At 43.4% G+C, this 16,873-nt stretch overlaps 1 protein-coding gene across 1 annotated transcript in view; it reads left to right on the top strand.

Annotated features, from left to right (window-relative positions):
• The first annotated feature begins 1,102 nt into the window (after nucleotides 1-1,102).
• Nucleotides 1,103-16,873, top strand: part of LOC118371008 (polypeptide N-acetylgalactosaminyltransferase 2-like) — a 135,299-nt gene continuing 119,528 nt past the window's right edge. Inside the window, exon 1 of the mRNA XM_035756295.2 lies at nucleotides 1,103-1,366. Coding sequence (XP_035612188.1) covers nucleotides 1,271-1,366 — 96 coding nt within the window. The 5' untranslated portion in view covers nucleotides 1,103-1,270. The remainder of the gene's footprint in view (nucleotides 1,367-16,873) is intronic.

Raw genomic sequence — 16,873 nt, 5'->3', positions numbered from 1 at the left:
GGATGAATTGGAACGCCGACTGCGAGCCAGGCCTAATCGCCAAACATCAGTGCCCAACCTCACTAATGCTCTTATGGCTGAATGAAAGCAATTCCCCGCAGCAATGTTCCAACATCTAGTGGAAAGCCTTCCCAGAAGAGTGGAGGCTGTTATAACAGCTAAGGTAGGACCAACTCCATATTAATGCCTATGATTTTGTTAGACGAGCAGGTGTCAATATACTTTTGGTCATGTAGTGTATATTTTTGGTCATGTAGTGTGTATGCTCAAATTAAATTATTTTAGAAAAAGACAATTGCCCTGAGAAATATATATTTTTTAAAGTATAATAAAAAAAGAATTAGTATACATAATATAATTGGACCAAATTATTGGGGGGGCCCGAGAATCCAATGATCCCGATACGCAACACAAAGTTAGGATCTTGGGCATTACCTTTCAAAGTTTGCAGTTTCAATATCTTGTTATAGCGCCGCCATCTGGCCAATCACTGTAATTGTGTAAATGCCGGCTGTACACGGCAAGACTCATCATTTGCCTCGTTCACGTGCTAGTCGAACTAGGTAACTCGGAAATCTCCGATTTTTAAAACTGGTTGTAGTTATTACACGTGACGCATTGAACAAATCAGCACGTTGGACGTTTCCTAGTTCCGAATAGCATAGGAACGCGACAATTCACCCACATTTCGTCCAAATCTGGCCAGTGCACTTTCCTCTCTAAAATATCGCGTTTGACTGACATACGAATAAACGAACATACCAACGAATAACGTATGGACGGAAACGGATCCACAGTTCCCTCCCCGATTTCATCGTGGGGGACAGTGAACAACATAACCCTCTCTGTTACTCTTATATTATGGATTACAATACCATATACACAGGCCGCAGGTTCCGCTTAATCTGTTACACAAACTGGGTCGTTTGAAAATCCGCGGCGACAATGTTGCAGAAGTGATGAAAAATGATGAATTCACTAATACATCAACACAATACTGCAACAATGTTTCTTCTGTCAATGTCAAGAACGCTCGCAGAGAGACAAACGTACCAACCCCCATCACTCCTCCTTCCACGGAGCGTGATTGGATTAGAGACGGCCTTTCCCCTCTAACCTCGTGATGTTGGCTGTTTCCTGCTTTTTCTGCTGGACTGCCAAAACTGCACTGAATATTGCTCGTCGATAGCAGGCACACAGCTCGGATATAGGACGCTTTAATCAAAGCATAAGGCTATCGGACATTTATTTCACATTCAAACAGACAGCAATGCGAAGGAAATCGAGAATGTTACTATGCTTCGCGGTCCTCTGGGTGCTTGGCATAGCATATTATTTCTATTCGGGAACAACGTTAAATCGAAAGGTATGTTAACCCCCGACACTTTTTGCTCTTATTGAAAATGCATCAGGGGTGTATTCATTACGTCAATTCTGCTGCAAAACGTTTCTTAAATGGAACGAAGCGATTTGCGACCTAACTGAATTTGTCCAACATACTTAAGTTTTTCTCTGTTTGATTCCGTTTGGTTCTTAAACGGTAAATCGTTAACGTAATAAATACACCCCATAGCTCGCTTTCAGGAGATTTTAGTCCGTGGAATCCTTTCAAGACTAAAGCAAGAAATACTGTGAAGATGTTTAACAAGTGGCTATTTTGATATGCGGTTTATATTATGAAATATTATATTGTTCCAAAATCTGTTTCCATCATCAACTAGATTATTTTAATTTGCTTGAAAAGAGGGATATAGTTCTTGTATGATTTGAACGTTGCTCTGTCTGGTATCGTATAATTTTGCTGTGATTGAATAGCTGGGCGGTTGTAAACACTTTATGAAGAGCTGCGTTTCACGCACACAAAGCTTACTTATTCGACTATTTATGAAGACCACAACAGTGAAGTATATCTGCTACAAATACTTAATTGTTGAAATATATTCCCCCGCTATACTGGCAGGAAATGTATAGGCTACATTGTAACAAAATATGCCAACCTTATGGGTCCGTCTGCCGTTGTTAAAATCCCTGCTTATTTATGGTCATATAATTTCAATTAAGGAATAGGCCTGTAGTATATAGCCTAAGAACTATAGTTCTCTCCCAAGCCTTTCATTCTTATTTCTCTGTTACCTTAATATACAGGATTGACGAGGTCAAACACGTCACTTACAGTTGTTGTCCTTTCAGCAAAATTATGAGTGTTTTTATCATGTAACCAACCCCAGTGATAACACCAACGCTCTTAAACGCTCCTCTTGTCATTTTATGATCAGTCATTCTGTCCCTTACATTTGACATTAGGCTGATCGTTGGTGCAGCTAGATAAGGACTCATGGGCATTCTGATTTGATTAACAAAGGCCTAATCTCCAGTTATCAGCGAGCAGTTACCCATTTCCCTGGCGAGTACGAGGCAGTGGGACGCCTCAAGGCCAAATCACAGGGTACCTCTCACAATGACACTGCTGAGCTAAACTCAAATAGGGGTGATAAAGTTGCCGCTGGTATGCTTCCTGTGGGAAGGGGGCATCTGATGTCTGACTTTTCTTATGGAGGGAGATGAGCCTGCAAAAGAATGCACTTTCATTGTTTTTCTATCCATGTGTTAGACAAGCTATATCTACAGTTAGGCCTACAGCTGTAGCCTATCTGAGCTGTCTGTCTGTGATTTGGGTGGATGCTGCTTTGCATTGTTGCAGGAGAACAACAGTAATAGGAGACCACGATGGTTGAGAGCGCAACAGCATTATGCTTCCTCCTGCTACTCCAGACTGGAACCCTCTGTTTTGGACTGTTTACAGGCTCCTGCTACTGCAGACTGGAACCCTCTGTTTTGGACTGTTTACAGGCTCCTGCTACTGCAGACTGGAACCCTCTGTTTTGAACTGTTTACAGGCTCCTGCTACTGCAGACTGGAACCCTCTGTTTTGGACTGTTTACAGGCTCCTGCTACTGCAGACTGGAACCCTCTGTTTTAGACTGTTTACAGGCTCCTGCTACTGCAGACTGGAACCCTCTGTTTTGAACTATTTACAGGCTCCTGCTAGTGCAGACTGGAACCCTCTGTTTTGGACTGTTTACAGGCTCCTGCTACTCCAGACTGGAACCCTCTGTTTCGGACTGTTTACAGGCTCCTGCTACTGCAGACTGGAACCCTCTGTTTTGAACTGTTTACAGGCTCCTGCTACTGCAGACTGGAACCCTCTGTTTCGGACTGTTTACAGGCTCCTGCTACTGCAGACTGGAACCCTCTGTTTTGAACTGTTTACAGGCTCCTGCTACTGCAGACTGGAACCCTCTGTTTCGGACTGTTTACAGGCTCCTGCTACTGCAGACTGGAACCCTCTGTTTTGAACTGTTTACAGGCTCCTGCTACTGCAGACTGGAACCCTCTGTTTTGAACTGTTTACAGGCTCCTGCTACTGCAGACTGGAACCCTCTGTTTCGGACTGTTTACAGGCTCCTGCTACTGCAGACTGGAACCCTCTGTTTTGAACTGTTTACAGGCTCCTGCTACTGCAGACTGGAACCCTCTGTTTTGAACTGTTTACAGGCACTTTGAGATTTATTTTAAACTGCAAAACCCTTACGTAGCACTGCACTTTGTATACCAGGGTTGGCTGGCCTTCTCTAGTCACTCGTAGGCTCAGGCACGGGTATACTTTTATTTACAAAGCCATTTTGGGTTTACTACCTTTTGTATTTGGTCATTTTTATTGTTCAGAAATGTGGCGGGTACTCTCTTCGTTCGCTGGACTTTATCCTTCTAACTGTTCCAAATGTCCGAACTGAATTTGGTAAAAGGGCTTTTATGTACTCTGCGCTATCGTCTTGGAACACCTTACAAAATACTTTTAAACTGGAAGAACTTGTCCCGATTGGTATTTTTAAATTACTAATGAGTGATCTTGAGACTGATTCCCTGACCTGTCAATGTTTTTAATTTGCTGTTTTTGATTTTGTTATACTCTTGTGAATTCTATGCTTTTTACTAGATTAATTGTAGTTTTTCATGTTGTTTGTCTGTAATTTTTGTAATTACTTGCTGCTGCCTATCTTGGCCAGGACGCTCTTGAAAAAGAGATTTTAAATCTCAATGAGCCCTTCCTGGTTAAATAAAGGTTAAATCAATTTTTAAAATCATGTGTGTATTTCAATTGGACAATACACTTATATGAAAAATTGTAGTCATTTAGCAGGGGCTGTTTTCCAGACCGACTTACAGGAACACTTAGGGTTAAGTACCTTGCTCAAGGGCGGTCTTAGGCACTGCATCTCAGTGCTAGGGGTGTCACTCCAGACCCTGGTTCGATTCCAGGCTGTATCACAACTGGCCATGATTGGGAATCCCCACAGGGCGGTACACAATTGGCCGAGCGTCGTTAGGGTTTGGCCGGGGTATGCAGTCATTGTAAATAATAATTTGTTCTTAATTAACTGACTTGCCTAGTAAAGTAAAAACATATTTTAAAAGGGCACATCGACAGATGTTTCACTTAGTCTGCTTTGCGATTCGAACCAGCAACCTTTCAGTTACTGGCCCAACGCTCTTAACCACGAGGCTAACTGATACTTTTTTGCCTCTTACAGTGAATGGTGTGATGGAATGTACATCAGACGTTCAGGCTTCTGTCTGTACTCACAGCTCAGGAGGCCTCTAACTATTTAAATATAATCTAATTTATTGCTCTCCACCGAGCAAGTTCTTGTTTACAGACATTTTACCCAAAACGTCTCCCAGACATTTACAGTTTCAACCCAACACTTTCACTTTGGAGACTTAACATGATAACCTAAACAGAGAAAATTGCTGCCTTGAACTGACTGAGTAAACTGTATACTGAAAGGCCTTAAATTAGGCCTCTATGCAGTCATGCAGGTTGGAGGTCGTCAGTGTTTAGCAGCCAGGTCGGATGATGGATGCTTTCCCGACCTGTCACATTATTGTATTCGGAGCTGCTGCGGCTTGGTGAGAATGCACTCACTGGACTTGTATGGTAACCAGATTGGCAGCTTTTATCTCTGGCTCCAATGTGTTTGATCTGATCTCCGCTCTGCAACACAATTATTGACAAGCTGGTTGTTCTGCTCTGGCTCAGCGGCCAACATTGTAGCTGCGCCTGCGAGTGTGAATGGCCATGCTGTGCTTCCTCAGCTTTTTAAATCAAAGCTCTCTTTGGAATAATAATGAATTAATGCATTGGGAAGTGTACATAAAATATCAAGTGTGTTTTAAAGCAGAGGGAGAGTTTCTTCATTCTCTGCTGATGTCATAATTGATAATCCTCAGATTACATTTTGTTCTGTTTTGAACAGCTCACTGGATGTTTGATTCATTTTCTGAAATAATGTTTGTAATAATAATAATGGTATTCATTCACAAATGTATTCTGATATTTGAGTGTTCCTAGTAGAGGTTGACCCATTATGATTTTTCAACGCCGATACTGATTTATTGGAGGACCATAAAAACCGATACCGATTTAAATGGCCGATTTTACAATTACAACAATACTGAATGAACACTTATTTTAACTTAATATAATACATCAATAAAATCAATTTAGCCTCAAGTAAATAATGAAACATGTTCAATTTGGTTAAAATAATGCAAAAACAAAGTGTTGGAGAAGAAAGTAAAAGTGCAATATGTTCCATGTAAAATATGTGCCATGTAAGAAAGCTAATGTTTCAGTTCCTTGCTCAGAACATGAGAACATATGAAAGCTGGTGGTCTTCAATATTCCCAGGTAAAAAGTTTTAGGTTGTAGTTATTATAGGAATTATAGGACTATTTCCCTCTACCATTTGTATTTCATTAACCTTTGACTATTGGATGTTCTTATAGGCACTTTAGTTTTGCCAGTGTAACAGTATAGCTTCCGTCCCTCTCTTCGCTCCTCCCTGGGCTCGAACCAGCAACACACCGACAATTAGCGCGCGCTAACTAGCTAGCCATTTCACTTCAGTTACACGAGCCTCATCTCGGGAGTTGATAGGCTTGAAGTCATAAACAGCGCAATGCTTGATGCACAACGAAGAGCTGCTGGCAAAACACACAAGTACTGTTTGAATGAATGTTTACTCGACTGCTTCTGCCTACCACCGCTCGGGCAGATACTTGTATGCTCAGTCAGATTATATGCAACGCAGGTTACGCTAGATAATATCTAGTAATATCACCAACCATGTGTAGTTAACTAGTGATTATGATTTATAAGATAAGTTTAATGCTAGCAAGCAACTTACCTTGGCTTACTGCATTCGCGTAACAGGCAGCCTCCTTGTGGAGTGCAACGAGAGCGAGCCAAGTCGTTATTGCGTTGGACTAGTTAAGGTTGCAAGACGGGATCCCCGAGCTGACAATGTGAAAATCTGTCGTTCTGCCCCTGAACAAGGCAGTTAACCCACTGTTCCTAGGCCGTCATTGGAAATAAGAATGTGTTCTTAACTGACTTACCTAGTTAAATAAAGGTATAAAACCTGCAAATATAGATTTCCGATTGTTATGAATTTGAAATCGGCCCTAATTAATCGGCCATTTCGGTTAATCGGTCGACCTCTATTTATTTTTTTTATTTCACCTTTATTTAACCAGGTAGGCTAGTTGAGAACAAGTTCTCATTTGCAACTGCGACCTGGCCAAGATAAAGCATAGCAGTGTGAACAGACAACACAGAGTTACACATGGAGTAAACAATTAGCAAGTCAATAACACAGTAGAAAAAAAATGGGCAGTCTATATACAATGTGTGCAAAAGGCATGAGGAGGTAGGCGAATAATACAATTTTGCAGATTAACACTGGAGTGATAAATGATCAGATGGGCATGTACAGGTAGAGATATTGGTGTGCAAAAGAGCAGAAAAGTAAATAAATAAAAACAGTATGGGAATGAGGTAGGTGAAAAAGGGTGAGCTATTTACCTATAGACTATGTACAGCTGCAGCGATCAGTTAGCTGCTCGGATAGCTGATGTTTGAAGTTGGTGAGGGAGATAAAAGTCTCCAACTTCAGCGATTTTTTTTTTTGCAATTCGTTCCAGTCACAGGCAGCAGAGTACTGGAACGAAAGGCGGCCAAATGAGGTGTTGGCTTTAGGGATGATCAGTGAGATACACCTGCTGGAGCGCGTGCTACGGATGGGTGTTGCCATCGTGACCAGTGAACTGAGATAAGGCGGAGCTTTACCTAGCATGGACTTGTAAATGACCTGGAGCCAGTGGGTCTGGCGACGAATATGTAGTGAGGGCCAGCCGACTAGAGCATACAAGTCGCAGTGGTGGGTGGTATAAGGTGCTTTAGTGACAAAACGGATGGCACTGTGATAGACTGCATCCAGTTTGCTGAGTAGAGTGTTGGAAGCCATTTTGTAGATGACATCGCCGAAGTCGAGGATCGGTAGGATAGTCAGTTTTACTAGGGTAAGCTTGGCAGCGTGAGTGAAGGAGGCTTTGTTGCGGAATAGAAAGCCGACTCTGGATTTGATTTTTGATTGGAGATGTTTGATGTGAGTCTGGAAGGAGAGTTTGCAGTCTAGCCAGACACCTAGGTACTTATAGATGTCCACATATTCAAGGTTGGAACCATCCAGGGTGGTGATGCTAGTCGGGCATGCGGGTGCAGGCAGCGATCGGTTGAAAAGCATGCATTTGGTTTTACTCGCGTTTAAGAGCAGTTGGAGGCCACGGAAGGAGTGCTGTATGGCATTGAAGCTCGTTTGGAGGTTTGATAGCACAGTGTCCAATGACGGGCCGAAAGTATATAGAATGGTGTCGTCTGCGTAGAGGTGGATCAGGGAATCGCCCGCAGCAAGAGCAACATCATTGATATATACAGAGAAAAGAGTCGGCCCGAGAATTGAACCCTGTGGCACCCCCATAGAGACTGCCAGAGGACCGGACAGCATGCCCTCTGATTTGACACACTGAACTCTGTCTGCAAAGTAATTGGTGAACCAGGCAAGGCAGTCATCCGAAAACCGAGGCTGTTGAGTCTGCCGATAAGAATTTGGTGATTGACAGAGTCGAAAGCCTTGGCGAGGTCGATGAAGACGGCTGCACAGTACTGTCTTTTATCGATGGCGGTTATGATATCATTTAGTACCTTGAGTGTGGCTGAGGTGCACCCGTGACCGGCTCGGAAACCAGATTGCACAGCGGAGAAGGTACGGTGGGATTCGAGATGGTCAGTGACCTGTTTGTTGACTTGGCTTTCGAAGACCTTAGATAGGCAGGGCAGGATGGATATAGGTCTATAGCAGTTTGGGTCCAGGGTGTCTCCCCTTTGAAGAGGGGATGACTGCGGCAGCTTTCCAATCCTTGGGGATCTCAGACGATATGAAAGAGAGGTTGAACAGGCTGGTAATAGGGGTTGCGACAATGGCGGCAGATAGTTTCAGAAATAGCGGGTCCAGATTGTCAAGGCCAGCTGATTTGTACGGGTCCAGGTTTTGCAGCTCTTTCAGAACATCTGCTATCTGGATTTGGGTAAAGGAGAACCTGGAGAGGCTTGGGTGAGGAACTACGGGGGGGGCGGAGCTGTTGGCCCAGGTTGGAGTAGCCAGGCGGAAGGCATGGCCAGCCGTTGAGAAGTGCTTATTGAAGTTTTCGATAATCATGGATTTATCGGTGGAGACCGTGTTTCCTAGCCTCAGTGCAGTGGGCAGCTGGGAGGAGGTGCTCTTGTTCTCCATGGACTTCACAGTGTCCCAGAACTTTTTGGAGTTGGAGCTACAGGATGCAAACTTCTGCCTGAAGAAGCTGGCCTTAGCTTTCCTGACTGACTGCGTGTATTGGTTCCTGACTTCCCTGAACAGTTGCATATCACGGGGGCTATTCGATGCTATTGCAGTCCGCCACAGGATGTTTTTGTGCTGGTCGAGGGCAGTCAGGTCTGGAGTGAACCAAGGGCTAGTTCCTAGTCCTCCTGGAATACTATTCCCTCGGTCAGAGCCAACACCCAGTCCTCCTGGATTACTATTCCCTCGGTCAGAGCCAACACCCAGTCCTCCTGGATTACTATTCCCTCGGTCAGAGCCAACACCCAGTCCTCCTGGATTACTATTCCCTCGGTCAGAGCCAACACCCAGTCCTCCTGGATTACTATTCCCTCTGTCAGAGCCAACACCCAGTCCTCCTGGATTACTATTCCCTCGGTCAGAGCCAACACCCAGTCCTCCTGGATTACTATTCCCTCGGTCAGAGCCAACACCCAGTCCTCCTGGATTACTATTCCCTCGGTCAGAGCCAACACCCAGTCCTCCTGGATTACTATTCCCTCGGTCAGAGCCAACACCCAGTCCTCCTGGATTACTATTCCCTCGGTCAGAGCCAACACCCAGTCCTCCTGGATTACTATTCCCTCGGTCAGAGCCAACACCCAGTCCTCCTGGATTACTATTCCCTCGGTCAGAGCCAACACCCAGTCCTCCTGGATTACTATTCCCTCGGTCAGAGCCAACACCCAGTCCTCCTGGATTACTATTCCCTCGGTCAGAGCCAACACCCAGTACTCCTGGATTATTATTCCCTCGGTCAGAGCCAACACTCAGTCCTCCTGGATTTCTATTCCCTCGGTCAGAGCCAACACCCAAGTCCTCCTGGATTACTATTCCCTCGGTCAGAGCCAACACCCAGTCTTCCTGGATTATTATTCCCTCGGTCAGAGCCAACACTCAGTCCTCCTGGATTTCTATTCCCTCGGTCAGAGCCAACACCCAAGTCCTCCTGGATTACTATTCCCTCGGTCAGAGCCAACACCCAGTCCTCCTGGATTATTATTCCCTCGGTCAGAGCCAACACTCAGTCCTCCTGGATTTCTATTCCCTCGGTCAGAGCCAACACCCAAGTCCTCCTGGATTACTATTCCCTCGGTCAGAGCCAACACCCAGTCCTCCTGGATTACTATTCCCTCGGTCAGAGCCAACACTCAGTCCTCCTGGATTTCTATTCCCTCGGTCAGAGCCAACACCCAAGCCCTCCTGGATTACTATTCCCTCGGTCAGAGCCAACACCCAGTCCTCCTGGATTACTATTCCCTCGGTCAGAGCCAACACCCAGTCCTCCTGGATTACTATTCCCTCGGTCAGAGCCAACACTCAGTCCTCCTGGATTACTATTCCCTCGGTCAGAGCCAACACCCAGTCCTCCTGGATTACTATTCCCTCGGTCAGAGCCAACACCCAGTCCTCCTGGATTACTATTCCCTCGGTCAGAGCCAACACCCAGTCCTCCTGGATTTCTATTCCCTCGGTCAGAGCCAACACCCAAGTCCTCCTGGATTACTATTCCCTCGGTCAGAGCCAACACCCAGTCTTCCTGGATTACTATTCCCTCGGTCAGAGCCAACACCCAGTCTTCCTGGATTACTATTCCCTCGGTCAGAGCCAACACCCAGTCCTCCTGGATTACTATTCCCTCGGTCAGAGCCAACACCCAGTCCTCCTGGATTACTATTCCCTCGGTCAGAGCCAACACCCAGTCCTCCTGGATTACTATTCCCTCGGTCAGAGCCAACACCCAGTCCTCCTGGATTACTATTCCCTCGGTCAGAGCCAACACCCAGTCCTCCTGGATTACTATTCCCTCGGTCAGAGCCAACACCCAGTCCTCCTGGATTACTATTCCCTCGGTCAGAGCCAACACCCAGTCCTCCTGGATTACTATTCCCTCGGTCAGAGCCAACACTCAGTCCTCCTGGATTACTATTCCCTCGGTCAGAGCCAACACCCAGTCCTCCTGGATTACTATTCCCTCGGTCAGAGCCAACACCCAGTCCTCCTGGATTACTATTCCCTCGGTCAGCATATGAATAATTGTGTGGAAATGATGCAAGGTTGTTGTCTCTTACCACCACTCCCACTGTTTATCTTTAGCCTACCTGTGAGGGGAAATGTGTTGTCATGTGGAGAGCACATTGCTTTTGATGCCCCTGCTCTATCCTGACCTTTGCCTTGTATGTGGTTTAACATGGAGCCAGAAAGTGTTTAGGGAGCATTCCAGGCCCTTCCAGCTTCTGCCCTTTTGATCCAGCAGAGCGATCCCTGATCTAATATTGACTAGGCTGAATAAAGATGGACTGGATGGGCCCGTTGATCACAAAGTGTGAAACCCCAAGTTAAATCTCTCCCTTGCTCTGCTCCTGATCAGCAGGAACTACTGTTTTTGTGGGTTGTTGTCTACTTGTCTTTATCCTGTGTGTGTTGCTCTGACAGTTGAAGTCGGAAGTTTACATACACTTAGGTTGGAGTCATTAAAACTCGTTGTTCAACCACTCCACAAATGTATTGTTAAACTATTGTTTTGGCAAGTCTGTTAGGACATCTACTTTGTGCATGACACAGGTAATTTTCCCAACAATTGTTTACAGACAGATTATTTCACTTATAATTCACTGTTTCACAATTCCAGTGGGTCAGAAGTTTACATACACTGAGTTAACTGCTTGGAAAATTCCAGAAAATGCCATGGTTTTAGAAGCTTCCGATAGGCTTATTGACATCATTTAAGTCAGTTGGAGGCGTACCAGTGGATGTATTTCAAGGCCTACCGTCAAACTCGGTGCCTCTTTGCTTGACATCATGGGAAAATCAAAACAAATCACCCAAGACCTCAGAAAATATATTGTAGACCTTCATAAGTCTGCTTCATCCTTGAGGGCAATTTCCAAATGCCTGAAGGTACCACGTTTATCTGTAAAACAATAGTATGCAAGTATAAACACCATGGGACCACGCAGCCGCCATACCACTCAGGAAGAAACGTGTTCGGTCTCCTAGAGATTAACGTACTTTGGTGCAAAAAGTGCAAATCAATCCCAGAACAACAGCAAAGGACCTTGTGAAGATGCTTGAGGAAACGGGTACAAAAGTATCTATATCCACAGTAAAACAAGTCCTATATCGACAACCTCAAAGGCCGCTCAGCAAGGAAGAAGCCACTGATCCAAAACCGCCATTAAAAGCCAAACTACAATTTGCAACTGCACATGGGGACAAAGATCGTACTTTTTGGATAAATGTCCTCTGGTCTGATGAAACAAAAATAGAACTGGTTGGCCATACTGACCATTGTTATGTTTGGAGCAAAAAGGGGGAGGCTTGCAAGCCGAAGAACACCATCCCAACCGTGAAGCACGGGGGTGGCAGCATCATGTTGTGGGAGTGCTTTGCTGGTGCACTTCACAAAATAGATGGCATCATGAGGGAGGAAAATATGTGGATATATTGAAGCAACATCTCAAGACGTCAGTCAGGAAGTTAAAGCTTGGTCGCTAATGTGTCTTCCAAATGGACAATGACAAAATGGCTTAAGGACAACAGTCAAGGTATTGGAGTTGCCATCACAAAGCCCTAACCTCAATCCTATAGAAAATGTGTGGGCAGAACTGAAAAAAAAGCGTGTGCGAGCAGGGAGGTCTTACAATCCTGACTCAGTTACACCAGCTCTGTCAGGAGGAATGGGCCAAAATTCCCTGAACTTATTGTAGAAGGCTACCCAAATGTTTCACCCAAGTTAATTTAACGGCAATGCTACCAAATACTAATAGAGTATATGTACATTTCTGACCCACTGGGAATGTGATGAAAGAATAAAAGCTTAAATAAATAATTTTCTCTATTCCAACATTTCACATTGTTAAAATAGTGGTGATACTAACTGACCTAAGGGAGGGACTTTTTACTAGGATTAAATGTCAGGAATTGTGAAAAACTGAATGTGTATGTATTTGGCTAAGGTGTATATAAACTTCCTACTTCAACTGTATCTGTTTCCTGGCTAAGCCATATAAATGTACCTAGTTTGGAGCTGATCTGTCTTGTTGCAGTGCTTGAGGAGCTCCACTGATGTACGTAACTGTCAGAGTTTTTCCATGATTGTTTTGTTCGATAGGGTGGTTTGGGTGCTTGGAGCTCGTCACCTCCAGCAGTGGTAGTACTCAGTGCCATGACGAGGAAAGGAGCCTACTCTGAAATAATTTTCCACTGTGAGCTTTTAAATTATGACTTTTATTATGACTTTCTGACTTTTTCCTTTTCTGAGGAATATATAACTTGTGAGAAATATGTAACTGACCTTTCTATGGGTCCATGAAAGATGAAAAATGCTATTTGTTTTAATGATTGAGACAGTTGGTTAGGCATACAGTGTTTTGACAAGTACCACTACTTCTGAATGGAGACATTTGAGAAGGCGAAGACAAAAGAGAGGGATGAATGCTGCTTTGAGTGGTGAAATGTTTATGCAGCTTATTAGCCGTAGTCATTACATTCTGAATTGCAAATGCTTCGCCACCATATATTTCTGTCAAGGGAGCCAGAGCCTGTTTGGGCAAAACCCCACTGGTCTGCGCTGCCCAGTACACAATGGCTCCATTTTCCATAGGACCTGTCGATATAAAGCTCCAGTACACCACAGGCATGTGAGGAATTGCGTTGACTCTCGCAATAAAGCATTCATAGGACACATTCATTACTGCTGGATTACATTACAGGTCATGAGTGTAAATCAAGTCCAATTAATGTAATGACTAAAGATTAGGCACACCAGTCTGAATTATGGTCTTAGAAATACATTTCCTCATTGCTTACTCCATTTTTCATTTTGTCATCATTGATTTCCTGATAAGGTTTACAATAGTGTGTCAAGTCTATTCTAGTGATTAAGTATTAACATAATGCTTTCCAACGCTTAGTCTCTCTGTAGAACAGGAGGCAGTAAAACCGCTTGGACACACATGGTTGTAATACTTGGATAAGTAAGATTGTCTCCCTGACAGTAGTATGTCTAACAAGGTGCAGATGTGCTCAAGCCACCGTACAGCCTGTAAGACAGTAATATGACTCTGAAGGGACTGGCCAGGGATGGTACCAGCAGGAATGTGTACTTTGGCATGAGGACTTCTAACACACAGGCCATCCTCACTACTCTGCTGACTAAACAGGGGTTTCCTTCTGGGCTTGAACTGTTTATGTGTAGAGAGAGGGCTCCTGCCCTGAAAGGTTTCACACTTTCTGTTTGGATTTATTGGCCCTCTGTCAAGTGTGAACATTGTGACTCTTTGTAACCAACTTGTTCTCAGCTTTGACAAAACAATCTCATGTGTTTGAGAGACTGCACTTCCCAGAAGAGTTTGGGATTGTGTGAAGAGCACAGTTCAGGAGTGGTTCTGAGGACGACCAACACTAACTGGAATAGATCCTCTTTGTGCTTTTAATGAAAGTGCTGCTGCCTCAGATTTGCCTTAAGACCCTGTTTCAATTTATTTTCCTTGGGCTAATCATGTTTTATGGAAGAGGGCAGATCCCATTTTTACCCTTCTTCAACAATGTGCTTTGTTTTATTGGAAGGATGAACAATGGATTTGCCAGTAGAATTTTAGCGTTATTGGGTTTTCTGGATTTTTTTTAGTTTACAATTACTCCCCAGCTCTGCTTTTGCATAATTGATATTCAGATTTCCATTTGCTGTCTGTGGATGTTCCCTCTCACTGTGACTGGAACAGAATGCACCCATTACATTCTAACACTCATGGCGTACTGCTCCTGTCCCATGCCCATATACACATTTTTATGCCCTCTGTAGATCTGGGGGAACAGGGTCTACCTCGCCTACCTACCAGATGCTGAAGATCTATGAGGACAAAAGTCTATTTTCATATAGCTTGAGTTACTTATTACCTTGTATAGCTTGAGTTACTTATTACAATCGGTCAATCCTATAGTATTTAAGAAAATTAATGTGTGCAGTTATTGTATGAGTGAGGTTTAGAGACAGTGTTTCTTAACTTTGTAAAAAGTGGAGTTGGGTTTCGTTTCCTTCCTTTACAGCAGTAAGTGATTGTTTTACAACCCCAGTGCCCTGCCCAGGTCTAAGTTTCAGATGACACTCATAACTTTGCTTGTTGCCTTAGACACAACAAAATCACTGTTTGAAGAACATTGTCAGTTCCAGGTCTTATTGGAAATGTACAGGCTCACAGGCAAAGCCTAAGGGAAGACATGATCCTAACAGTGTTAGCTTGTCTTAGTGTACCACTGTGGAAATCTAGAACAACCAAGGCCATGCAGATGAGGAACACATGTGAACAAAGCCACTGTAAATGTGGTGTGTTTATTGACATCTGTGGGAATTAACTTTTGACTGAGGCATAAGGCAACTGTTCAATAGTTTGGAGTTGTTCAGAAGACTAGAACTAATTTCGAGAGCTGTTGTATCTCTTGCTGCTGTGGTCTTTTAATTTGGGTAAAACCTGTTTTAAGACTTGAGTCATACCAGAACTATGACTCTGATGGCATCCTCCCTTTTTAATCACACTGCCTTCAGAAAGTATTCATACCCCTTGACTTATTCCACATTTAGTTGTGGAACTGTGTTACTGTTTAAAATATATGTTTCTCTCACCCATCTACACACACTACCCCATAATGACAGTGAAAACATGTTTTAAAAAAAAACTTTTGCAAATGTGTTGAAAATTAAATGAGATAAGTATTCACACCCCAGAATCGATACATGTTAGAATCACCTTTTGGCAGCGATTACAGCTGAGTTTTTCTGGGAAAGTCTCAGATCTTTTCACACCTGGATTGTACAACATTTCCTATTATTCTTTCAAAATTCTTCAAGCTCTGTCAAATTTGTTAATTGTTGCTAGACAACCATTTTCAGGGCTTGCCATAGTTGCAAATCTGCTTGAAAATCTAACCCGGCCACTCAGGAACATCCACTGTCTTCTTGGTAGCAACTCCAGAGTAGATTTGGCCTTGTGTTTTATCTTATTATCCTGCTGAAAAGTGACTCAATCACCCAGTGTCTGGTGGAATGCAGACTGAATCAGGTTTTCCTCTAGGATTTTGCCTGTGCTTGGCTCCATTCCGTATTTAAAAAAAAAATCCTGACCAAGTCCCCTGCTCGGGGACCTTACAGATAATTGCGTGTGTGGGGTACAGAGATAGTCATTTAAAAAAATCCTGTTAAACACTATAGTCCAACTTATGTGACTTGTTAAGCACATTTCTACTCCAGAACTTATTTAGGCTTGCTATAACAAAGGAGTTGAATACTTAAGGCATTTCAGCTTTTCATTTTTTATTAATTGGAAAAATAAAATAAAAAACATAATTCCACTTTGACATTATGGGGTATTTTTTGTCTAAGTCTATATTTAATCTATTTTTAAATTCAGGCTGTAACAACAAAATGTGGAACAGTCAAGGGATGTGAATTCTTTCGGAATGCTCTGTAGCTAGTACTGTACATACCCTGTTTTACCTGATTTTACTTTGTAAACTTTAAAATATTACCTTTAACATATTGGCAAATGAGAAATGATTAGAAAAAAGTTTTGTCAAGGTTGTTAGTTGTCTATGTCAATTCTCTGTGCAGGCTACTATTTTATCAATTTAAGTTGTCAACCACTGAAAGCAAGGCACATTGATAATACGTACAGCACTTGTCACAAGTTTGGACACACCCACACATTCAAGGGTTTTTCTGTATTTTTACTATTTGCCACATTGTAGAATAATAGTTTTCTTAACTATGAAATAATACATGGAATCATGTATTAACCAAAAAAGTGTTAAACAAATCAAAATACATTTTAGATTCTTCAAAGTAGCCACCCTTTGCCTTGATGACAGCTTTGCACACTCTTGGCATTCTCTCAAACAGCTTCACCTGGAATGCTTTTCTGACAGTCTTGAAGGAGTTCCCACATATGCTGAGCACTTGTTGGTGGCTTTTCCTGCGGTCCAACTCATCCCAAACCATCTGTGGCGTACGGCATTAACATCAAATAGCCCCTGCGATATGCAACTCTTCAGGGAAGTTAGGAACCAATACACACAGGCAGTTAGGAAAGCAAAGG

The sequence above is a fragment of the Oncorhynchus keta genome, chromosome 2 (assembly GCF_023373465.1).
Source record: "Oncorhynchus keta strain PuntledgeMale-10-30-2019 chromosome 2, Oket_V2, whole genome shotgun sequence".
Lineage (NCBI taxonomy): Eukaryota > Metazoa > Chordata > Actinopteri > Salmoniformes > Salmonidae > Oncorhynchus > Oncorhynchus keta.
Note: the sequence above shows the minus strand (reverse complement) of the source record. Positions and strands in the feature narration are given on the sequence as shown.